The 25,312-nt window shown below is 45.5% G+C and overlaps 3 protein-coding genes across 3 annotated transcripts; 1 reads left to right on the top strand and 2 right to left on the bottom strand.

Annotated features, from left to right (window-relative positions):
* The first annotated feature begins 1,288 nt into the window (after window positions 1–1,288).
* On the top strand, window positions 1,289–18,903 carry LOC117902647 (WD repeat and FYVE domain-containing protein 3). Its single transcript, XM_034814172.1, has 18 exons — window positions 1,289–1,411; window positions 3,820–4,137; window positions 4,201–4,446; window positions 6,361–6,715; window positions 6,779–6,965; window positions 7,030–8,361; window positions 9,202–10,217; window positions 10,275–10,854; window positions 10,911–12,103; window positions 12,161–15,537; window positions 15,604–15,707; window positions 15,770–16,682; window positions 16,740–16,893; window positions 16,948–17,217; window positions 17,282–17,386; window positions 17,457–17,591; window positions 17,653–17,767; window positions 17,829–18,903. The coding sequence occupies exons 2-18, from the start codon at window positions 3,853–3,855 to the stop codon at window positions 17,992–17,994; spliced, it is 10,533 nt and encodes a 3,510-aa protein (XP_034670063.1). The 5' UTR covers window positions 1,289–1,411; window positions 3,820–3,852; the 3' UTR covers window positions 17,995–18,903.
* On the bottom strand, window positions 4,672–5,986 carry LOC117900985. Its single transcript, XM_034811582.1, has one exon. The coding sequence runs from the start codon at window positions 5,983–5,985 to the stop codon at window positions 4,672–4,674; it is 1,314 nt and encodes a 437-aa protein (XP_034667473.1). The 5' UTR covers window position 5,986.
* Window positions 18,904–21,409: 2,506 nt separating the features above from the next.
* LOC117900668 (keratin, ultra high-sulfur matrix protein) lies at window positions 21,410–22,172 on the bottom strand. Its single transcript, XM_034811113.1, has 2 exons — window positions 22,027–22,172; window positions 21,410–21,972 (listed from the first exon to the last, which is right to left on the bottom strand). The coding sequence occupies exon 2, from the start codon at window positions 21,950–21,952 to the stop codon at window positions 21,599–21,601; it is 354 nt and encodes a 117-aa protein (XP_034667004.1). The 5' UTR covers window positions 21,953–21,972; window positions 22,027–22,172; the 3' UTR covers window positions 21,410–21,598.
* Window positions 22,173–25,312: the final 3,140 nt, after the last annotated feature.

Genomic DNA, 25,312 nt, shown 5'->3' with positions numbered 1-25,312 from the left:
GCGTTTGGTTTTGATATTTTATTTGGATTTTCATTCAAAACAGTTAGTAAATTATTGCGCCGAAACGTTGACTGGCAAAGTCTGCCTGCTACAACACTCCGAACGAAATGCGGCTTTTTCAACACTGCTTCTGCTTTTCGAAAAATTTGATTGGCTGAAGGTTGAAAACGCGTAAAAAGTCAGAAAAAAGTATTAAAAGTATTTATTTATGAGTATTTATTTCAAAGTTTTTGGCGGGAAATAGGAAGAATCTTAAATATTAAGGTCCATATTAACAGTATTTATATACTTTTGGGGATATTTCATTGTATATTTACGGTATATCGGTAAAGGTATAATTAATGAGTTTCAGCAGTCTATAAAATTCCATATTTTAAGGTATATTCAAGAACATAGGGGATCGAAACTTCCATACGCATGTTTTTTAAATGTCCCATGAGGATCTCTCTTGAGGGATGTATCTCTCTCGCAACATGGGAATTTTTATCGCTACAATGACACTTTATTCCATCTCCACTTACGTCTAATTCCATCCTCCCTTACGTAATTTACGTAGCGCAACATAATTTTTATGGGCCAGCAACATGCTGCAAAAAGTTAGCAGCATTTTTCCCCAACATTTGGCACGGAATAAACAACATTTGGTACCCTTGGAGGGATGGATATCCTCGAAAATAAGGAAAATTTTGAAATCTCTGTACTAATCAATGAAAAAACAAATCAATCTGTGTTGGTGAGCCATCTCAGCGAATTTGCAGATCATAGATACCGAGAGTGTATCCAGATAGGTACAAATATATTACAAATGTACAATTATACATATGTACATAGAAAACATATGAAAAAGTTAAGTTTGTAATGTTTAGTTAATATTTAAAAGCAGCTGGTAAAATGGATTTTTAATATTAGTTATAGCAAATAGGGTACACAACGATACTATTGGTTGGCCAGCAACAAATTGTCAAATAACGTAACATTCCAATCCCCCTACGTAGCTTTAAATAGTATTTTTTTGGTTGACCTTTTTAGTTTTAACCTTGTTTTGCAAACAATATACTAAAAACCAGACATCAAAACTAGCCAATCTTGTGTAAAATTGATTGATTAAACTGATACAGTTATTGTTTTAGCGCAGAGTCTCCTCACTAGCTAGTAATATCAAAAAGAACATCAAAATCGATGAAAACGGTTTTAGATTTACGGTATATTTACAGTATATTTTGAAAATGCAAGGGTATATTTCGGTATATTCCGAGAGTCTGCCTGTATATTTTATCGATATTTCCACGGTCACACTGGCCAAACGTATTCGAAACCAAAATGTAAATTAACAATAATTAACAATGCAATAATTAACGAAAACTGATGGGAAACACAGGGCACAGAACAATGCATCAAATGTGCAATAAAAGTAAGTGAAAACACCAACGGAAAAGTGCAAAAAGTGCGTGTGAAAATTTTTGTGTAGGCTGCAGCACCAGTGCTCCGATGGCCAGAAAGAGTGAGTGAGAGAGAGAAAGAGAGATTTTCTGCGTGAGAGAGGAAGAAAAATCAATAAAAATTGTCGTAGCAGCGCGATTGAGACGAGCAAAACAAAAGAGCGGTTAACGAATGTGCGTGTAATGGCAGACAGAATCTATCTTTGGGGCCGTTAGATGCCCCAAATGTGACGTCAAAACGGTAAAAATTGGAGTGAGAGAGTGGAAAGATGAGATACAAGAAAACGTAGAGTGGAGTGGAAGTGGAGCTGGAGAGAATTTGGCGAGTAAACAAAAAACAAGTGCGCAATAAGTAGATAAAATAAACAGTTGTTGGTTTCGGCATATCACTCTCTTTATGCAAATATTTAAATGTTAGTGTGTGTGTGCATTGTCGTCGCCTCCCACACACTTCCAATATTTCCGGTTTTTACGGTACGCTACCATCCCATACGCTTCTGCAGCGGTGGCTAGGGGTCGCCACGTTCATTCACATTTACGGAACATGAGAGCGAGCGTCGTCGCGTACGGTGACAAAAGGTTCTTAAAAGAGAACAAAGCTGATGTGAATTATACCCTTACAGTGGTATTTGTTGTAAATGAAAGCCAATCAAACACAAACTAAATTTAAATTAATAACGAAATAACTTTAGATACCAAAGACGATTCTCATATCATTGAGTAGAAGAAAAAGTGTTTGCTTAAATTCCAGTTAATTATGATAGTCACGATTGCGAGCTTCCGTTGCCACGTAGAAATGAAGCTATAATCTGCAAAGTATTGAAAAATTAAACATAATAAAAGTCCCTCTAGTTTCTATTTAAACTTCATTCTTAATAATTCAAAACAAACCGCTCTTGCTGATCCTCACTACAAACCTCTCCTCACAATTACTCCTACAAAAGTGTAAAGAAAAATGCAAAAAAAAGTATATTTATCTTACAAATACACACACAATACAATGATAACAATTTAGCGGAATGTACTGCAATGCGAATACGAATGCGAAATACGAGTATGAATCACCTGCTAACGCGGCTCCCACTAATTGAAGCGAAGGGTGTGCGACGCGCGAGCAAAACGAAAAGCGCAAAGAATCGAGAAAGAGCAATAGAAACGTAACCCCAGCAAATAATAAACTTAATTCCATTGTGCCAACGGCGATGATGTGATTTTTAAACCACTTGAAAGCAATTCCCCCACTGTGAAGTAGAAGTGAAGTGAAGTGTTGGGGCATACAAAACCCATATATAATTGTGTGGGAATGTGGGGAGGCATCGTATCTGTGTTTGGAGAACATATTATATCTTGTGTGTGTGTTTGGAATATGTATAAGCATATTGTGCATGAACTGTGACAATATGGATAGTAAACAAAAAAAGTCCATTACGAATCAGTTGGCTTTGCCAGTTATCGGTAGATGGTAAAAGGTGTGGAATAACTGGGAGATAGGTACAGGTGCTGGAGTATTATGGAATGGCTGTTTAACGAAGTGATAACCAGAAATAGTTATTTAAATAACCGTGAAAGTGAGATTATACTCTCTTATTCCGTTCTGATAAATATCTGAAAGAAATCTATGAGATTGCATTGTCTAGAAGCTATAAAATAGTTAAATAAAGCTATATCCCAAACTAGCAAAACAATTCTATTGATATCTTCATAAATATGTACATGTCGCGTGTCATGCAGCAACGCCTCTCGGTCGGGTTCTGCTTGGAATTCCAAAAAAACAAGCTACGGCTTGGTTGCGCGTTTACATCAACCTCTAAATATAATTAAGATTTTGAATTGATATCTTTATAAAGCAGTTTACTGAGTTTACGCAGTAGGAGACGTTTTTGTCTAACAACATCTATAAAAAAGTATAATAAAATGTGCGATGATATCATATTTGAGGCACTTAAGACACATTTCGTTGGATATCTTAAGTGTTTCCATTGAAGTCTCTTAGATTATTGTGAAAAATAGTGCGAGAGTTGGTGAGAGCTTTGATAGCGATATTTCTTGTCAATATAACAGATTGAAATATCTAGAATTAAGTCAGAGAATCAATAAAGTTGTCACTGCGATAAAAAAGATAACTCTACGATACTACCGATACACATAGTTAAACATAATGTAGATACATATTTATCTATCTGTCTTCGAGTTCCTATGGATAGTCTATAGCTCCTGCAGAGGTTTTTGGCCGATTGTTTTGACCTTTTGGCATTGCAAAATTGTTTAATAAACAGCCATAATTAACACTTAATATTCACAAGTGGCAGATACATCCCACATATCGGTCTTCCCAAGTTCTTTACCGATTAATTAACACTCTTTTGTCGTCTGTTTGCAGTTTAAATACATTTGGCAGTAGAAAAACCCAAAGATGAATGTAATGCGAAAGCTGCGCGGCGCTGCCACTGGAGGCAACAGCAGCAGCGGCGGCAGCAGCAGCAACACCATAAATAATGGCAGCAGACCCACAGTGGACGCAAGCCAATCCCCAGCCAATGGACGCGCTTCTGGCGAGGATGCACTCGTGGATGCCCGCATCCAAATGAGTCTGGGCACGCTCAAGAAACTCTTCAACGAGTACACCCATCCCCGAGAGCCGCTGAGCGAACAGGAGCGCGATGAGAAGCTCTACGAAATGTTGCCACTCTTTTGCAAGGTTAGTTCTTTGCTATTTATAGATCACGAATGAACTTTTTCATACAAAACTTTGTTTTTACAGGTGTTTAGCAGCTGTCCAGCGAATGATATGAGCGAAAAGTTCTGGGATGTGGTGGCCTTCTGTCAGCAGGTGTCACGTCTCATGGTCAGCGAGATACGCAAGCGGGCATCCAACCAGAGCACGGAGGCGGCCTCCATAGCCATTGTCAAGTTTCTGGAGGTGGAGACAACGGAGGAGACAAGCAGCGGCTGGATGCTGTTGGCCACACTAAATCTATTGGCCAATGGAGATGTGTCGTTGATACAGGTACAGAAAGGAAATGAAACGAGGATAAGGCAGTGTAAAATGGCATAGAAATCGTTGCGAAAATGGGGGTATTGATTTTAGATAGATAGATTGGAAGGTAGAAAGTAGTCACAGGTGAAGTAGATGGCAACATCTATAAACTGTATTTGAAATGCTAAAAGAGTCAGCCTCTAGTTCCTAGAACTGTTAAAGTTCTTTTCTGCTTTTTAAGTGTACAAATTTACTCTAACTTTCTTTAGTTTCGTTATGAAACGTCAATTTCTTGCGCTCACTTGATGGTTCGTCAGGCGAAGAATCCTGTTCTTCTTGGATATTAACTTCCCTCTCCTTAGATTCCTCTGTTTGCAGACTGGCAGGCTTTGCTTCACTTTTCCTAGGGGTTTCTTCCTCTGAAATAGATTCACGGACAGCGACCTGTTCTTCTGCTTTAGCCTCCAATGATGTTGAATTCTCACTCGGTCCACCTTCAATCTCTTCATTCCCTTCACTTGCCGCAGGACTATACTCTTTCAAAGTTGGCTCCTCATCCTCCGAATCTCCCCGTGTTCTTACACTCGAAAAGAGCTCACTTCTGCTTCTGCTTCTTATATCTCCCATCATAGTCTCCTTACTGTCCACATCCCTCAACGTAGAATCATTTGTGGGTTGATTGGCCGTACTCCAATCCTCAATCTTTGCCCAAAGGCTGGAGGAATCGCTCGTGCCACGCCATGTCCAAGAGTCTCTGCGACGTGCCCGTCCCTCTTCGTGCTCCATGGAAACCGAAGACTCGTAGCGATCCAGCGACTCCCCACTTGTGCTCGTGATTGTGGGCGTCTCCAGAAAACTCTCCTCACTCTCCACCGGATGCACGCGGAACAGGACATTCCGTATGCCAATGAAGAGATTAATAACCTTCTCCATAAACGAGGGTCCCTCTGCCTCGTCGTCTGTGTCCTTGAAGCGCAGCGGCTGAGAGTGCGCCAGACGATCATAGCACTTGCAGCGACGACACAGAAAATCATCTACCGGCTTAGACAACACAAACAAATCGGTGGCACGTTCCGCTATCAGATCCGGGAAGCCCATACCGAGCTGTCCTGTGGCCTGACGCCGCCAGTCGCCCGGCTCCATGCGCATCAACAGATCGAGCAGCAGGAACATGTGCATCAGATACATGGAGCCCGTAATCAATGCCCCAATGCTCTGCCGCTTGCAGTGCGCAAAATGTGGATGCTCCAGATAATGCCACGTGGAATTCATATCCGACAAATGCACATCCCCCTTGGCACTGCCCATGACCAGCAGGCCACAAAAGTAGTGCATGCCCATGGCACTCGCCGTGAGCAGTAGCTCTGAAGATAGGATGGAGCTCTTCGTTAGTAGCAACCGGAAGGCACCCAAGCCAGCCAGCAGCGTGTAGGAGCCAAAGGTGGCGCAGTACAGTATGATGTGGGGTATGGGCTCGGGCTTGTAGAGCGAGCCCAACACATGGAAGGACATGCAGAGGCTGCCTAGGCATATTTCAATGAGCTTAAAAAATACCCAAACTTGATTCATTTTTGAGGGGTTTCGAAAGGGGAACTTTGCTTAGTGCTTAAAGGAGAAGAATAAATGAGTCAAGGGAGGGTAAAAGAGTAGGATTTTGATGGTAATTCAATTAAAGCTAACGAAGGGAATGAGTTTTGAGACAGCTGACTGCCAGAAGCAGACCAAATGTGGGAATTCATTTCAATGTAAGGCAGAGAATGAGAGTGGAAGCCAAATGAATGCGATAACCATTGTATAAGTGAGAATTCTAGGCAAGTTAAGGAACAAAATGAGAGTCTTTGTGCTCCTTCTGATGAAGCAAAGATTATATTCTTTCAGAGCTGAAAACTCCCTTCTTTATTCCCTAACCAACCCACTAACAACTCTTCCCCATCTTTCTTCCAGGTCATGACAGCGGCTTCTGTACCCTCAACGCTGGTCAAGTGCCTGTATCTCTTCTTCGATCTGCCCATTGTGGAGGATGATGAGCCCAACGAGGATGGCTCAGCCATCAGTGATTTCAATGCACACGAACGCCGCACACTGCTGCAAAAGGTCTTTGTGCAGCTGCTGGTGAAGCTCTGTTCGTATCCCTACCCTGCCGAAGAACTGGCACGCATGGATGATCTAACGCTGCTATTTTCGGCTATAACATCGCCCTGTCCCTGCCACAATATTGTGTGGCGTAAGAATGCAGCCGAAATACTGACTACCATATCGAGGCATGGTCTCACCGATGCGGTTGTTAGTTATATACATTGTGAGTGCACATCAAACTCCTCTTAATAGAGCGTTTTATAGCATTTTCTGTGTCTTTTTGTAGCCAAAGGTTGCATGGCCTTGTGTGTGGACAATATGCAACGTTTAACATTTGGCAATCCTTTGGAGATTGTGGAAATGTTCGTCACCGTCTTTTGTTTTCTGAAAGACTCTAGTCAGGTATCACAGATACTAATGGACGATTTTCGCGCCTCACAAGGCTACGTTTTTCTCAGTGATTTTTTGCTAAAGTGAGTCAAAGATGAACATCCCAAAGTTCTCTTTTAATGCCTCTCTTGTTTCACCCACTTTTAGGTTCGACAACAATCGCAGTCAATCGCTGGAAATTCAAGCAGCTATAAGGAACTTAGTACTCATGATCTCTTCCCTGTGCATGTGCGGCTTTTATGAGCTGCGTCCGCCGGCGGCACAATTCAACACAGCCTTCAAGTTGCAGAATTTCCAACTGCCACAGGCCACCTCCCGTGAGACTTGCGTGCGGAATGTTTACGCGTTTCAAGTGCTACAAAATGTCTTTCTCAAGTCGACAACTCCGGCACTCTGTTGCACCATTTTGGATGCCATTTCACGGGTGTATCATTCGGAGAATGCCAATTATTTTATACTCGAATCGGAGCACACTTTGAGCTCTTTTGCGGAGCGCATACACCAAAAGAGTCCGCAGATACAGGAAAAGTTCTTTGATCTGTTGGAATTTATTGTCTTTCAATTGAATTTTGTGCCCTGCAAGGAGCTCATCAGCCTCTCGCTGCTCCTCAAGCACAATCAGTCGACCGCCTGCAGTATTCTGTGTCTGAAGACTCTCCTGAATATCCTGCGCCACAATGCAGTCTTCAAGGACGTCTATCGAGAGGTTGGCATACTGGAAATCTTTGTCAGCTGCTTGACACGCTACGCGGGACATGTGCAGGACATCACGAAGGGCGAGGAGTCGACGGTCGTGGAGTTGTCATCAGAGCAGGAGGAGGATCTGTTGGATACTCTCGGCAAACATGTGCTGGAGGCATTGACCATGCTGCTGGGCGGCGGTGCCAGCAATAATGCTCAAATATTCCGGGAGTACGGCGGCGCCAAGTGCACCCACGAGCTGGTCAAGTTCAAGCACTGCCGCCCGCAGGCATTGGGCATCATACGGGAGCTTATACTGTCCGCTGGTGGGGATGATGACATGCTGTATATCCTCTCCCTGATGCACAGCATCAGTCCACATCAAGTGGAGTTCAAGATACAAATACTCAACATGCTGCTGGGCTGCCTCAAGGATTCGCATCGCACCCGGACTGTCTTTCGGAAGGTTGGAGGCTTTGTGTATCTGACGAGCGTTTTTGTGTCCTTGGATGGCTGCATGGCAGCACCACAGCCGGGCATACCCCAACAGGATCTAATACTACTGCTGCAGATTGTCTGCCAAACGCTGGCCACTGCCATGCGGTTTGAGCCCGCGAATGCCAAGTTCTTCCATCAGGAGATTAGTAGCAGTTCGTTGTGCGACACGTTGCGTCTGCTGGGCTGCTTTGGTGGCGCCTCCACGCTGCAGGACTACACTGGAGGCAGCAGCTACGAGCCACAGCAGACGCTGCTCAAGTATTACCATGAGCTCTTCAGTGGGGATATCCTGAGTGTGAGGTAAGCAGCGGATCAGCCTTTAAGGCAGCAGATTCTCACCCACTTTTTATACCCGGTACTCGAAGAGTAAATAGGGTATATTGTATTTGTGCACATAACGGTTGTATGTAACGCACAGAAGGAAACGTTTCCGACCCCATAAAGTATATATATTCTTGATCAGCATCAATAGCCGAGTCTCTGTCTGTCTGTCTGTCTGTCCGTCTGTCCGTCTGTCCGTCCTGATGAGCGCCTAGTACTCAGAGACTATAAGAGCTAGAGCCACAAAATTTTGCATCCAGACTTCTGTATGCTCACACTGTTACAAGTGTATTTCAAAAATGAGCCACGCCCCCTTCCGCCTCCGCAAAAGGGCGAAAACCTCCCAAATCTACAATTTTGAAGATAGCAGAAAACTAAAAACGCCATTCCGTAGGGAATGACCATATCTATCAGATCACCAAATTGGGATACGATTGGATCATTATTATAGCCACAATGAAGAAATTAATTTGCAGTAGCCAAACCCACCCCGTCCCGCAGCATTCACAATCTGCTTCGCGCTGTTTATGGCCTGGCCCCTGACACGTCACTGCCTCTGCCTCTGCCGCTGCCTCTGCCGCTTCCTCTGCCGCTGACTCTGCCGCGACTCTGCAGTGTGTGTCTATAGGGGAGGGTGGCGAGCTAAAGGAGCGTGTTGGCGTGAGTAGTGTTGTTGATGTAGATGACAGATGAAGAAAAAATGTAAAATTGGCCAAAAACCGCGAAAGTGCAGATGTAGTACTGAGTGCCGGGTATAAAAGTTGTGACGCGTAAGAAGCGTCTCACACGTCCCTTCTCGTTGCAATTTCCCCCTTGCAGCTTCTCCGAGGATGTGCCCTATCCCTTGTCCTATGTTTGCATTGTGTTCCGGCTGCTGTACAGCATTGCTTTGGATAACTTTGAGGCACCCAATTTTAGTGGCATCATTACGCTGTTCAGCGATCCGCCCGCACACTCGCGTTCCCCGAGCAAAGAGCTGCCTGCACCGGTGCATCCCAGTCAACTGAATCTCACACAGCCCATGCCAGAGCCAAGGATTGTGCATCCCGGCGTGGTCCTGTGCATGCTGCAACTGCTGCCCGCAGTGCAGGTCGAGGAGTCGCCCATGGAGGCTATACAGCTGCAGGTTTATCTGAGTGAAATTATAAAATCCCTCGTGAGGAATGAGCGCAATCAACAGATCATGTGCGACCATGGCTTGGCCGAGAAGCTGCTAAAGCTCACGAGGAGAGCACTGGCAGAGGAGCAACATCCGTTGCACGTGCCCATGCAGTACATCCTCGAACGCCTGGCCGCTCAGGCGCTGCAACCCACCGAACTGCGACAGTTTCTGCGCCTCGGGGAGCCCCTCTCCTGTGCGGACATTGATCTCCAGCAGCCGTACCGCCTGGGTGGACCTGTTCCCCTCACGCGCATCAAAACGCTGGTGTCCATGACCACACCAAGGGACTTCCGTGCACATGGCTCGAGCACGCTGCCACCTTTTGTGGAGTTGGACATGTCCGCCGAGGGCTTTGGCTGCCTCTACCTGCCATCGCTGGCCCCGCAGGCCACAGCCACAGCTGGTGGCACCATCGATGCGAATACCATTGGCGGCATTGGCGCCGGGGATCGCATATTTCCACCACAAACGGGTCTCTCCTACTCCACGTGGTTCTGCGTGGAGAAGTTCTCCGATCCCAAGACAGATCCTCACTGTGTGCGACTGCTGACGCTGGTGCGGACCATTCACAATCCAAGAGAGGAGAATCTGGCGTGTCTTTCGATACTTTTATCCGCCCGGGACAAGGCCATTGTGGTGTCCACACAGGAGACACTTGTCACGCCCCGAAAGAGTAAGTTTGTTGCCAACATCTCTGAGGATAAATCCCCTAAAACCACTCCCATTCCAGGCATTGGCGACTGGGAACCGGAGGGCTCTGATGATGGTATTGCACGCATTTGGTGTCCGGATCTGTTGCACGAGGGCCAGTGGCACAATCTCGTTGTGGTGCTCAACCGTGCGGTGCTGAAGAACTCCAGTCTGTCTCTGTATCTCGATGGTGTGCCCATGCACACGCAAAAGTTGCACTACATCGCGCAACATCCGGGCGCCACGACCGCAAATCTGACTTCAGCCACACAGATTTTTGGCTACATTGGCACGCCCCCGATTTGGCGGCGTTACTCGAGACTCTGCTGGAAGCAGGGCGTCTGCCATTTGCTGGAGGATGTCCTCCCGCAGCAGACAGTGCAGACAATCTATCAGCTGGGTCCACACTACATGGGCTCGCTGCAGGCGCCCCAGTTGGGCAAGCAGGCGGAGGCAGTGGCTCCCCTGGTGCCCGAGGATCGTGTGCTGCTCGGACTCAATGCCAAGGCGGTGTCAAAGTTGACGCTGGTAAAGATTCGCAAGGTGTACAGTCGCGCTGACAACAAGAGCATTGCCAAGCAGCTGAATATGAATTCACATGAGAATGCGACGCCTATAAAGTGAGGGAACAATTACAGCTAATCCCTGCCAGATCTTAACTCCTCTTTCCTTATAGAATCCTCCACAACTCTGCGGGTCATTTGGCTGGCGCGGGGCGCTCCCTGGGCGGCGTGGTCGTGGGTTATCTTGGCGTGCGCGTCTTTAGTCCACATCCAGTCTCTGCCATGATTGACACTGTCGGTGGCTGCAATGTGCTGCTCGGGATCATAGCCATGGCCCAGGATGTGGAGTCCTTGTATGCGGGCGTTAAAGCTTTGACCTGTGTCGTGCGCAGCAACCGCGCTGCCCAAGCGGAAATGGATCGCAAGCGTTGCTATCAGACATTGGGCATGTTCTTCAAGAAGAAGAAACATCTGCTCAACAGTCACATTCTGCACTTGACATTCGGTTTGGTGGGCACTGTAAACAGTGGCCAGGATATGTCTGCCATACCGAATGTCACAGCGTTTCAGGATCTGCTGTGTGATCTGGAGATTTGGCATAATGCACCCAATGGACTGCTGCGCTCGCTGCTGGAACATTTGCTCGAACTGGTCGTGGAATCCAATGAAAAGAAACAAAATGTCAAAATTATGAGGGACCTGCAATTGCTCGTAAAGCTCCTGCACATCATCACACACATCCAGGATCATTCAACGCGCGAGATTCTGTTCAATTTGCTGGAAACTCTGCTGGGCGGACAGCCGCGACACACGGACCTCCTGCTGTACGGACAGTATGTGGCCGCCAAGCTGCCACGCGCACAGGATGGCGCACTGGAACGTGCCGTGCTGCTGCCGAGCATCAAGAACCTCGGCGAGGATCCCGATGGCGGTGTGGCACAGAATATTTATCTACGCAATCGCTGCCTCTCACTGCTGCACGGGTTGTTGTTCACCCCACGGAGCACTGTGAATTATGTCATCTGCGATGACATCTCCAAGACGCTGGGCATGGATTGGCTGCTGCTGTTCATGCAGCCGCATGTGCACTTCACCACTGTCATCATTGCCGTGCGCATACTCGTTGTGGTGTGTGCCAATGAGAGTTTCCTCGTGCGCTTTCGCGATGCCACACACAATGGCGGATATTTACGCTTCACGGAAATGGTTTCCCAACGCAAAATGATGGGTTTGGGTGCACAGCAGCTGAATCAACGGCCCAGCAATGGCACGGGCACAGTCATAGTCGCCACGCCACAGAACACCATTCAACATTTGCCCACACAAATCGCAGGTGAAGTGCGTCCAGCGGCGTTGAATATACCAGGTATGCCACAGACTCCCTTTTTCCTTTGAATTTTCATTCAACTTCTCCCGCTTTAAGGTTTCCAACTGCTCGAGTGGCTCATGCAGCATCATTTGGATGTGCCGGAGCTTTACTTTCTAGTCACCGCACTCATAATGGGACAACCTGTCAAGGTGCTGGCCACGGAACACACAAAATTCGACTTGGATCGCGTTTGGTCGTTCCTTTGGGGCGCCCCGGTCGCAGCCAGCACGCAGCTGCCCAAGCTGAATGTGTGCCCCGAGGGCGTTTGCGTGCTGCTGGCCATGGTGCGTGCCATTGTGCATGGCGGAGAGTGTGCCACGTGGCTGCATAGTCACCCGGAGACCATCATCCAGTTGCTGTTTAGTTTGTATCAGAATCTCAGTGATTTTACGCCCGTGATGATGGCGGGAGACGTTGTCACCTCCCTGGTGGCTGTGCTGTTTCCACAGGTGTCGAGGAATGCAGCAGATTCAGAGCCCAATAGTGGCGCCTCCACGCCCACCGATGGCACTGGCAGCAGCTTTGTCCTGCCACCACCGGAAACGTTGCACGCGGCCGCTGTGCAGCCCAAGATCACAGCCCATCCCGTGTGCAAATGCATCATTGACTTCCTACGCGTAATTGTCGTGGATTCGTTGGGTCTGAACATGCACGGCAAGGCCACACCCGTCATAGATCTCGTGCTGGATGCCGCCCCCGACACGGCAGACATGTCTCTGCAGGTGCAATACCAAACGCAGATAATCATTGCCCTCATGGATCATCTTTTGGCAGCGGATGTGCTTGTGGGCGAGCAGGCGGCCCTGCCACTGGTGCCCATACTCCAGAGCCAAATGCAGCACATTGCCCCGAATGTTTTCTACTTGACTGCAAGGATTGTGGACAAACTGTGGCAGGGCTGCCTGGCTCGGAATCCGCATGACATTTTTGACTTTGTCATCAAGCTGATAGCTCAGGCCAAGCGTCGATCCTCGTCGCTGTCGCTGGAACACTTGCACCACTCGCTAAATCGAAGTATTCTGTTTCTGCTCTCACGTCCCACCGACGATTCCCGTGCGGATCAAATGAGCGTCCTGGAAGCGCTCCACAAGATCATTCAGCATAGACTGCTGATCTTTGGTGCTGGTAATCACGAGCTGGAGTTCATTGGCTGCCTGACTTACTGCCTGCTGCAGCTGACGGCTGACATGAAGATTATTCTAGAGCCATCGACGAGCAGAGCCACCACATGGCATGTCAATCCACAAACCGAGACCATGGAGCCAAAAGATGAGGATCTAAATCAGCTGCAGGGTCGCAACCTCATTGTTGGTGCCGCGTTTCGTGTGTGGGAGGAGCTGTACGTATGCAAGAAGCCCGCCATTGAGGAGGTCTTCAAAATCTCACTGACACCGCCACCAGCCAGCTCGAAGGCGCCCGATTTGCAGACGACACGCGAACAGGTCATGGAGCTGGCCTCCAAGCTGTGGTTCAACTATGTGGAAGCCGAACGCAAGGCCTCCTATCGCGTGCCCTGGGAGCTGCACAACCAAATTCAATCAAAGATCCAAAAGGTCACCGGGGGACTGACGCGGCTCGCCAGCCGCACAAAGGTCAAAAAGGACGAACTGGTGCGCACCAAGTCGAACATGAGTCGCGAGGCAGCCTACGAGTCTACGGGGATTCATGTGCAGCTGATCAAGGATCTGCTGGAGCTGCGCACGAAGCAATACCAACAGATGCTGCAGCACACCCAACGATATGTCTACCAGGATTGGGTGCACTCGGAGACGGAGCTCACACGAGAGCGCGGATTGTGGGGCCCCGCGGGCACCTGTTCGCTGGATAAATGGATAATGGACACCACCGAGGGACCGCATCGCATGCGCAAGAAGACGATGCGGAATGATGTGTTTTACCTGCACTATCCCTATCGCCCGGAGCTCGAACTGGCAGACAATCGACAGCTCAAGTACAAGGTGGCCTCCAGTTTTGATAGCAAAACGTATTTCCAGCATGGGCAGCAGCAGCCGCGCATACTGGCCGAGGCAGAGCACTCGTCGGCGTCCATGCAGCAGCAGGCATCGTTGGAGTCGGTGCATGGACAGTCGCATCGCCTAGAGGCAAGCAGCTCCACCTCAACGCCACCGCCTCCTGTCTCCCCCAAGCTGATGGGCGTCCATGGCGCGGCGCCGTATCCCCAAGAGTCAATAGATGGAACTGCCCCTGAGGACGATGAAGAGGAGGAGGACACTTCGATGACCAGCGACAATGAGACATTCCTGCGTCTGCTCGAGGAACAGGAGAAGATTAGCTTCATGTTTCGTTGTGCCCGCGTGCAGGGCTTGGACACTTTCGAGGGTTTGCTGCTGTTTGGCAAGGAGCACTGCTACATCGTCGATGGTTTCACGCTGCTCAAGAATCGCGAGATACGCGACATTGACACGCTGCCCACGGGCGCCTATGAGCCCATTATACCCAACTCTGGCGGCACCACATCCACCACATCGCGTGCCGTCAGCCAGAAGCTGCGCCAGTGCTCCAAGTTTGCCTACGAGGAGATTCGCGAAGTGCACAAGCGACGCTACTTGCTGCAACCGATTGCCCTGGAGGTTTTCTCCGAGGATGGACGCAACTATCTGCTGAGCTTTCCGCGCAAGGTGAGGAATAAAGTGAACCAAAGGTTCCTGGCCCTCGCCACGGCCCTGAATGACAATGCGCAGCAATCGGTGGCAGGACAAAAGCGTACGGCCAGTGTGGAACAAACTTCGGGCATATTCAGTGGCCTAATAGGGGAGACATCGGTGACTCAACGTTGGGTACGTGGGGAGATCTCCAATTTCCAATACCTCATGCATTTGAATACGCTGGCGGGTCGAAGCTACAACGATCTGATGCAGTACCCAGTGTTCCCTTGGATTCTCGCCGACTACGACTCGGAGGAACTAGATCTCACGGCGGCCAAGACATTCCGGGACTTTTCGCGACCCATGGGCGCCCAGGCAGACGAACGCTTGGAGCAGTTCCAAAAGCGTTTCAAGGAGTGGGATGATCCACATGGCGAGACGCCGCCCTACCATTATGGCACCCACTATTCCTCGGCGATGATTGTGTGCTCGTATTTGGTGCGCTTGGAGCCGTTTGCCCAACCATTCCTCAAGCTGCAAGGCGGACACTTCGACCTCGCCGATCGCATGTTTCACAGCATCAAAGAGGCATGGCTGTCGGCCTCCAAACTGAACATGGCGGATGTAAAGGAACTCATACCCGAGTTTTTCTATCTGCCAGAGTTTCTGAGCAACTTCAACAACTTTGATCTGGGCACGAAACAGAATGGCGAGACCCTAAATCATGTCATATTGCCGCCATGGGCCAAACAGGATCCTCGAGAGTTTATACGCCTACACAGGAGTGCCTTGGAGTGTGATTATGTTAGCCAACATTTGCATTTGGTAAGACTAAAGAGAGATGATCCATAGTTCCCACTTAAAGTAAAGTTTTTCGATGTTTTTTTCCAGTGGATTGATTTAATTTTTGGCTGCAAACAGCAGGGTCCCTCGGCTGTGGATGCTGTCAATGTTTTCCATCATTTGTTTTACGAGGGCAATGTTGATATATACAAGTAAGTACAGTCACCTCCTAAGCTAAAACCCCTGCTTAAACCCCTTGTTTTCCCTCCTGCAGCATCGATGATCCTTTGAAAAAGAACGCCACCATTGGCTTCATCAATAACTTTGGACAAATCCCGAAGCAGCTGTTCAAAAAGGCCCATCCAGCCAAGAAAATGGGCGGCTCGAGGCATTCAGCTTTGATTGATCCCACAGCGTTGATACAGGGCAACAGCACAGTGCTGCAAACGGATCGTTTGTTCTTTCATAATTTGGATAATCTAAAGCCCAGTCTTCAGCCCATCAAGGAGCTCAAGGGACCGGTGGGACAGATACTACAGCCGGATAAGACCGTGTTTGCTGTGGAGCAAAACAAAGTGATGATGCCGCCATCGTATACGAAATACATAGCCTGGGGCTTTGCCGATCATTCGCTGCGCGTCGGACTCTACGACACGGATCGTGCATCGTTTGTGTCCGAAGCAGCGGCCCAGAACTCGGGGGAGATCCTCACATGTGCGTGTCCCAATGCCAAGATGATTGTCACCGCTGGCACCAGTTCGGTTGTGACCATTTGGAAATTTGATGCGAATCGCAAGAGTCTCAGTGTGAAGCATTCGCTGCATGGCCACACGGATGCGGTGACATGTTTGGCAGCGAGCGCTGCCTACAATGTGATTGTCTCTGGCTCCCGGGATGGCACTGCCATCGTTTGGGACATGTCCAGATTCACATTTGTGCGCCAGTTGCGCGGGCATGCGGGTGTCGTGGCTGCTGTTTCGATTAATGAGCTAACGGGTGACATTGCCACATGTTCGGCCACGTGGTTGCACGTGTGGTCCATCAATGGTGATGCCCTGGCCATGGTCAATACGTGCGTTGGCAGTGCGGATCGCATGCAGCAGATTTTGTGTGTGGCATTCTCACAAATCAGGGAATGGGATCAACAGAATGTCGTCATGACTGGCTCCACCGATGGCGTTGTGAGGGTGAGTGCTCCACAGAACCCTTATCCATGTATAATTCCATGATTTCTTCCCCCTTAGATGTGGTCTCTGGAGCACACACAAGTTCCCATTGATCGCAAACTCAAACGTGGAGTTGAAGTCAGCTCGCAGGACAAACCCGACTCTGCTTCTGCCGATAAAATTAACATTTTTAAGCAAATGAAAAGCCTCTCACAACCAGAAGAAGAAACAGGTAAGGTTTTGGCTTACCACTGTGAAACGTATTGCTAATAATTTCTCTCTTCAGACATTGTAAAATCTGCTTCGGAGAGCAGCATTTCAGAGGCTTCAGAGCACAGCAAGGCAGAGTCGCTCAAGTCGGAAGAACGAGCTGAAAAAGAATCACTCAAATCCAAAGAGAAAGCAGAAGCAGCAGAGGAAGAGAAGATACGCGAGGAGCAGCAATCCCCAGTAGAGCGCAGAAAAAGTTCCATTACAGGGGCCAAGTCGCTGCATGAAATGAAATCTGCGACAGTCGAGGCACCCGGCTGTAGTTCGGATGCAAAGGGAAATGAAGGTGGGAAAATGATATAACTTTAGCCATATTTCCCTCTTACTTTTCTCTCTCTATGCTTACCTAGAAGATGCCCATGCCATTAGGCCAAGCAAATCAGACACCAGTCTGACCGATGGTTTCGTTTTGATAGACAATGACAGACAAAGAGGCGATCAGGCTTTAAGAAAGGGTGAGTAAATATAGATCTACAGCATAACTATAATATTTACACCTAAAATGTTAATTTTCTTTATGGCTAGGCTTCAAATGGCAACGTCAATTAATGTTTCGCTCAAAACTAACCATGCACACGGCATATGATCGCAAGGATAATGCAGAGCCCGCTAGCATTACAGCCCTTACCGTGTCCAAAGATCATAAAATCTTATATGTTGGTAGGTACAGCAAATAAAAATCATTTTAAAATATATTGCAAACGATTTATCTGCTGTATAGGTGATGCTCGTGGTCGCATATTTTCATGGAGCGTCACGGAACAGCCGGGACGGGGTGTGGCCGATCATTGGCTAAAGGATGAGGGCGCCGATCAGTGTGTCAAGTGTCATGTGAAGTAAGTTATATCTAACAAATTCACTTACTTTTGCGTTTTGTATGACATTTTCTCTACGTAGATTCACACTGTATGAGCGCAAGCATCATTGTCGGAATTGTGGTCAGGTTTTCTGCAATAAATGCAGTCGCTTCGAGTCGGAGATCTCACGGTTGAGAATCCTCAAGCCTGTGCGGGTGTGTCAGGCGTGCTTTAGTCAGTTGCGCTCCAATTCGTTGGATAATTAGGTTGGAAAAAAGTTTCCTTCCAGTCGCTGAAGAACCGCAGGAGCAAAGTGTACCTATAAATTATTTAAAAAAGATTATTTACTTTATAACATTTACGCGCATAACCATTTAAAAGACGTTGAAAAAAGGCATTCAGTAATATTTGGTAATTGTAAAAAAAACTTAATTTTTAGTTTCCATACTTAATGATTTTTAGACATTTATAAAATTTAATTTTTTTAACTAAATTATTTAATTTTTAACTTCGGTTTTAAGATAATTTTTTAACCAAATGAAAGAGTTGAGCTAAAAACAAAACAACCAAAGGCTGTTATATGATTTTATATTTTAATTATACACAAAATATTATTTTAAATGAATTTTTTTTTTTTTTTACAAAAAATACACAGTTGCAATATAATTTATACAAAAGAATTTAGTTATTACAAATATTTATTATACACCGAAACAAAAATACGAAAAAGAATACGATAATAAATGTTGCTTATGGACAATTTTTCTAGTAATGTAAACGTTCTATAAATATTGTAAGAGGCGCACAAAACAGAAAGAGTCTATTAATGTTACCAGAGAGCTAGCTAAACGTATGTAGTATTCCCCCCGTCAGCAGTTGGAGAATAGCCACATCCAAGAATAATCAAAAAGACAAACAACCACGAAGCACCGCCAGTTATATCAATTAAAAAAAGAAAAGGGAGACAAAACTTTAGACACACTTTTTTGCTAGCCAAAACTCACGAGAATCAGAAGAAGAAGCATCCTTTAGGGATACTTGGAACACGTTTTAGAACACAACACACAAACCTCACGACACGTAACACAAAAAACCAACTTAAATATATCGTATATGCTACGGAAAGCAAGTAGATTTTTCTTTAAAAGTAAAATACAGAAAAAGAATTACTTCCACAAGACAAGAACAAAATAAATAAATAAAAAGCAATCTCTGAAAATGATGTATGAAATGGAAACCTAATTCTTAAAACAGCAATAATAAACAATTGCACATTAAAAAACAGTTACTAAAAAAAAATTTAAAAAAAGATTATAAAGTAAGACTAAATCGAAAAATTCGCTGTCATAAATTCTTAAGATTTTCTTCTTCAACTTCAGATCTCAAATATATTTCCTCTTCCGCGAATTTTCTTATGACAGCAAATCTTTAAAACCAGCAAAAATAATGTAAATACGAAAGAAAATACCATACAAATTAGAGAGAAAAATACCCTAAATATTAGTGACAACAAATTAGTTAAATAAATTAGTAGTGGAGGTAGAAAAAAAAGAAGAAGAAAACAAAGCAGATAAAAAATTCGGTATTTTGTAGAGAATCTACATGTTGCATTGATAATAATTTACAAATATTACGAGTATATATGTAAATGTGAATGTATTTCAATTATATCGAATATACCCTGCCCCACTCCCCACTCACTCCCTTTTACTACTCCTTCCTCTGTTGTAACAAATGCCCGCTAAAAAACTATCCAAAGACTTGAATCATCAGAAAACAAAACTCTACAAACCAAAAAAAAACACATCTCAAAAACTGAAAACTATGCATCTAAAAGACTTCAAAATGTTACATTTCAAAAACAACACAAAGAGACAAAGAAAATATTATACGAAAAACAGCAAAAACCACAAACTAACCTGTATTAATAAACTATTACAAAATACCAAAAAAAATAACTAAGAAATGAAATAATTATATAAAAATGATATATATATTAATTGTTAGTTTGTGAGATACGCAGATAAATAAAAATCTACGAAATATGCGAAAATGAACAACAAATACAAATAAACAAAATAAGAAAATGTTAACAAAAAAAAACCGTTGGGTGAGTTTTTAATGGGTATAAAGAGAAAAAAGGGAGCACAGGTGAGTTCTGGAACACAATTTTGATGGGGTAACGAAAAGAAAACGAGGAGGAACGTGAGACGCTTCGTACGAGTCACAACTATTATACCAGGTACTCAGTAAGTGTATACAAATGTATATTCATATGTATATATAAAGTACATCCCTACATCGAAGCCAGCGACATTCACACATGATATACGCGATGACTTTCCATACAAAAAACTGATGTAGTTAACATGAAGATGTCCTAGGAGCGTAGGCGATGACGTGACATCGAGAGCAAGCCAGTTTATAAGTGATGAATTTCACCAAACAGATAAGGCATTTATAAGTTATGAATTTCACTTAAAAGTAATGCATTAATGGTGAAGGTTCTCTAAGAAAAAAGACCTGTGTAAATTGAGTATAGATATTTTTTATTTCCATTTATTTATAAAATTTGAAGGTTAAATTCAGTTTTTTCTATGTTTTATAAATATATAAATTTGATGTTTGCTTTTTTATTTAAATTTAATTACAAAGTCTTTCCAGGGTGTGCCCGTCTCCAAAACGTTTGATTGACGTTTTGTTGATCTAGCAATACAAAAAAAAAAGAATTTACAAATACAAAGACAAAACACCCGTCAAAATATGTACCTGCTTGAATTTAGAGTTGTTATACCCGGTACTCGAAGAGTAAATAGAGTCTAGCAGAGTCGATGGCTATTGATGATGATCAAGAATATACATAGGGTATATATATAGGGTCGAAACGTTTCCATCTGTCTGTTAAATTCGACCAATAGAATATACCCTATTTACTCTTTGAGTACCGAGTATTTGTAACCAAGGCAGAGAGTGCATGGAGGCATCGAGTGTCAACTGAGAATTATTGTGTACTGTACCTAACAATTATTCTTTACATTAAATAACACTTGTGAGACGTTTCTTAAGCGTCAACACTTTTATACCCGGTACTCAGTTAGAATAACTTTTTTTGCAGTTTTTCTACATATGTATGTCATCTACATCTACCTCACTTCTTACGCCAACACGCTCTGTGACTTCTTTATTCTGCCTATAATAAAGATCCAGCCTAATCCCAATTCGGTGATCATATAGATATGGTCCTTTCCTACGGATTTCTCTTATCTTCAAAATAGTAGACACAGCAGATTTTCGCCCTTATTGGGGGCGGGTCGAAATTTTGAAATACTTTTCTAACAGTGTGACCATAAACTTGGTTCCCTTGTGTCTTATGGTTTTCTTTTATCTTCAAAAGCTTTGGGAGGTTTTCGCACTTGTGCGGGGGCGGGGATCGATTTTGAATTACACTTGTAACAGTGTGAGCATACAGAAGTCTGGATGCAAAATTTTGTGGCTCTAGCTTTTATTGTCTCTGAGTACTAGGCGCTCATAAGACGGACGGACAGGCAAACATTGCTATATCGACTCGTCTATTGATGCTGCTCAAGAACATATATACTTTATGGGGTCGTTTCCTTCTGCGCGTTACATACATCCACTTTCAAGCAAAAATACAATATACCCTATTTACTCTTCGAGTACCGGGTATAACAATTTTTTTTAATTTTCTATCTTTTATAGTCTATTACAGGCAGTCAGAATACTGTAGTGTTATGGCGCGACAGATGTTTACAAGTTGGTCACGAGTAGATAGCGAATTAGCTTGAAATTTGTAACGTTGTTTTGCCAGTCGACGGAGCGTTCCTGCGCCTCGATGAGCCGCTCAGCTCTTTAGTGCTGGCGTCCATTCCAATTTGAGTTCCACGCTGGTTTACCTCCCGATCTGCCCGCTGCACCGCGTCCGCAGCTGCCACCGGAACAGAAGCCAAATTGACCTCCTGCCGACATGCGAGTGCACCGGCCGGAGATACAGCTTCCGTTGGAGCAGCTACCGTTGAGGCAGCTTCCATTGGAGCAGCTGCCGTTCGAGCAACTCCCCATAGAGCAGCTGCCGTTGGAGCAACTTCCATTGGAGCAACCTCCGTTGGAGCACATCCCAGAGGAGCCGTAACCGTAGCTGTTACCCTGCGATGACCCCTGAGCGTAGATATTGCCATAACCGCTGCCATTGTAGTACCCATCCATGGCTATTTCTTGGCTAGCTTCTGTGCAAAGCAAATTCATTTTTTATTTAATTTTATTCACACAGTTTTACTCACTTGCAAGTAATTTTTTTCTCGTCAAATTGGACAAAACAACGTTTCAATTTCAAAACTACAAAATTTAGAAACACTAGGGATGTTGACAGTGCAAGGCCTAGACAGAGAATGAGCTCCGCTCCGAACTACCCTGAACATTTCCCAAACAGCCTTGACAGGCAAGGGGAAATCTCAAAAGTCATGGCCTGGCCTGGCCTCGTTTGTTTCCGTAAATTTCTATATTTTTCGAACTCAAAATTCGAATGAAGACAGGGAGCATGCGCGAAAATTATTCGAAAAGTGGTGAGTTTTTTGGCTTGCAAAGTGGGCGTGGCCTGGCGCATATTCGGGTGGCAAGAGAGAGCGAATGCGATAGAGAGAAGAGAAGAGATGAGATGCTGTTGAGGCGTGGGGGTCATAGAAAAAAATGCGACTTCTTGATGCCACAAATTTGCCAGAAACGGCTGACGATGTGTGTGCGTGAGCCAGGAAGTGGGGAGAACATGTTTGTGTGTGTAGCAGGGAAAGAGTGGAGGAAAGAGTGTGAGTGGGAGGGTTGCCTGGTTTCTGGTTGATTTACCACCAAACGCCTGACGTTGACGTCGACTTCATTGCCTGTGCCTGTGTAAATGACTTTGCATTCTGACTGGTTAAATATAACCGCAGGATTGTATTACAGCGAGTGGGTGGGGTATAAGGGGGCGTTGAGTGGGTGGGACCATTATATACCCAAGTCACGAATCCTCTGCCTTAGTGGACTCTTGTAATGGCCAAGAGTTTGAGCCACAAAATCGCCCCACTTGCCATAAACCAGAAATTACAAGACCCCACCCAGCAAGACGTAACCGGAGAGCGCTCTTCTAGCCTGACATCTATGCGTATGTGCAGCTCTTTCCCCCTCTCGTTGCCAGACTGTCACAAAAGTCATTTCAATTTAGAGATGGAGAGTCAGTAAATCAACCCCTATAAACACACCAACAACACCAGCAACGGCAACCCACCAGATACAATCGATCCACATCCCACCCACAACGCCCGAAGGAACGGGCAGGGGACTCCCAGCCAGTCGCTTGTCGAGGAAACGCCATTGCGAAAATGCCGCTAACACACACAGCTACTGATACACACACATACTTATAGCTGATGCCACCCAACACACATGTGCATAAGATACAGACATAAATTCATACAGTCAGACATACAAATGTATTCTTATATATCCATGGCCCCCACACACACATATGTATGCCATGCCCCCATTTCCATTGCGATGCGTTGGATGCCATGTAGATTGTTCTACGTGGCTTCCAATGGAGTCCCTTGGCTGCTCGAAAGAGCTACAGTTTTCACTTAATGGTAGCAAATATAATTTTAAAAGAAAGGGAAAGGGAAAGGGAAAAACCTGTCAAATCCTCTAAGTAGATTTCACAATTTTAAAGAAAAAATGTATGGAAATCTATTGCCAAATGCATTAAATGTACCTAAATTTAAATATTCAAGGTTCATTGGAGTATCCTAATAGTTTCTGTTAGCTCTATAGTAAATCTTTCAGTATCATTCACTATGCATTTTTTTTGTTTCCATATTTTTGTCTGATTTTTGCTTATACTCGTATTATTTGGTGGGAATTTTCTGCATTCTGTAGTATTTTCCTATACTATCGCTTTTAATTCGCTTTTAATTCGCTTTTAATCAAACCCAACTTGTTTAGCTTTGAAAATAAATTATACACCTGGTCGCAAATGGATCTCCCTTTATCCATTCAATTACAGTTCCATTAATACATACATAAGTAAGGACTACCCCATCGACTTATCCCTTTGTGGCAACCCTTTTACAAGTTGCGCACCCAAATGACTTGAACGGTTTAATGGACCCTAAATTGTAGCGCCCTTTTTTGCAAAGCCACAGAGAGAGTGAGAGAGTGAGAGAGAGAGAGAGCAAGAGAGCGAGATCCTGACTTTAGAACTAATAATCCGACAGCCTACAAGAAGCGCAGGAGGATGATGGCAGCAGGACCGGCAGAAGGCAGACGTCAGAAGCAAAAGCAGAGGCAAGGCAGAGTCGAAAAAAAACGAATAAAAATCGAGAGAAAGCCAGGAGGGTACACCCTGACTCCAGAAGGTAGATATGGCATGGTATTTGCCGAGCACTGCAGAGCCAGAAGGCGCAAAAGCACAGACTGCGAGAGAGAGAAAAAGGCAGAGAGAGAGAGAGAGAGAGATAGCTGAAAGCACGACGCCCCATCGTGGGGTTTCGCTTCGTTCCATGGCTAGCTTTTCGTCATTCTTGACATTTTGTGGTGAATTGTCGAAAGCCACAGGATACGCTGCGACAGTGTGCGTGTGCCAGGACATGTCCTGTGACTCGACTGTGTGCCAGTGTCTGTGTGTGCGGCTGGGTGGGGATGGTGAAAAAAACAAAAATGGTGGACGGCCAGGAAGCCGGTCCTCATTTGCTGTAATCGCATCAGGGGCCGAGGGGATATGGCAAAAAAGGGCGTTTTCCGGTTGGTTGCTCGAACACAGTTCTCTCTCCTGCTCCCCCGCACTCCCGCTCTATCTCACTCTGTCGCTCTCTCTATCTCCGTTTCTCTGTGTGTGTGTCCAGTTGAGGGGGTGGCTGGGTGTGTGGCTTCTCTGCTCGCCCACTCGCAAGGGATGAAATGTAACGTTTTGTAGCTTTTCGTAAATTTTCGACTTTCGTTTGGTTCTTCTCCTTTTTTTTTGTGCCTTCCATTTGGTTGCTGTTTTTCCTCTGCGTTTTCCGCTTGCCGCTCGCTTTTCCTTCTGTTTTTTTCGTTTTGTGGCAGCAAATGTGCAGGGGGTTGGGTGGGTGGGCACTGCCTTTGGCTTTGCCTCCTGCCCTCCTTGTCAAATTGACTGCAAAAAAGGACCAACAAACCTCTCCTCTGGCAGCTTCACTTTCGTAATTGGCGGTTCTGGTCGCCGCCGCCGCCGCCGTTGCTGCTGCTGGGCTCTGCCACATGCCACGGCCTCATCCGTGTGCCTCATTCACAGTTGGTCCGTCAGACCAGCCGATCCGCAATCCGCATACGCGTCTCCAAAGCAGGACAGCAGAACAGTGCCCCCAAAAAACTTCGATTCGCATCGGCAATACCAAAAATATGTTTCAAAAATTAAAACAAAACGTTAGGAAAATGCTGTGAAAAATGCGTTTGTGACGAAGTGATAGAAAAATTCGCAGTGACACGGAAAACTTATACGTTAAGAAGTAATAGGAAAATTCTGTATGCAACGGAGAAGTGTGTGCCAAGTGCATTTTCTCATCTGTTCTAATTAAAGAT

Source organism: Drosophila subobscura, chromosome U, assembly GCF_008121235.1.
Source record: "Drosophila subobscura isolate 14011-0131.10 chromosome U, UCBerk_Dsub_1.0, whole genome shotgun sequence".
NCBI classification, from domain to species: Eukaryota; Metazoa; Arthropoda; class Insecta; order Diptera; family Drosophilidae; genus Drosophila; species Drosophila subobscura.
The sequence above is the reverse complement of the archived record's forward strand: the minus strand, read 5'-3'. Positions and strand labels throughout refer to the sequence as shown.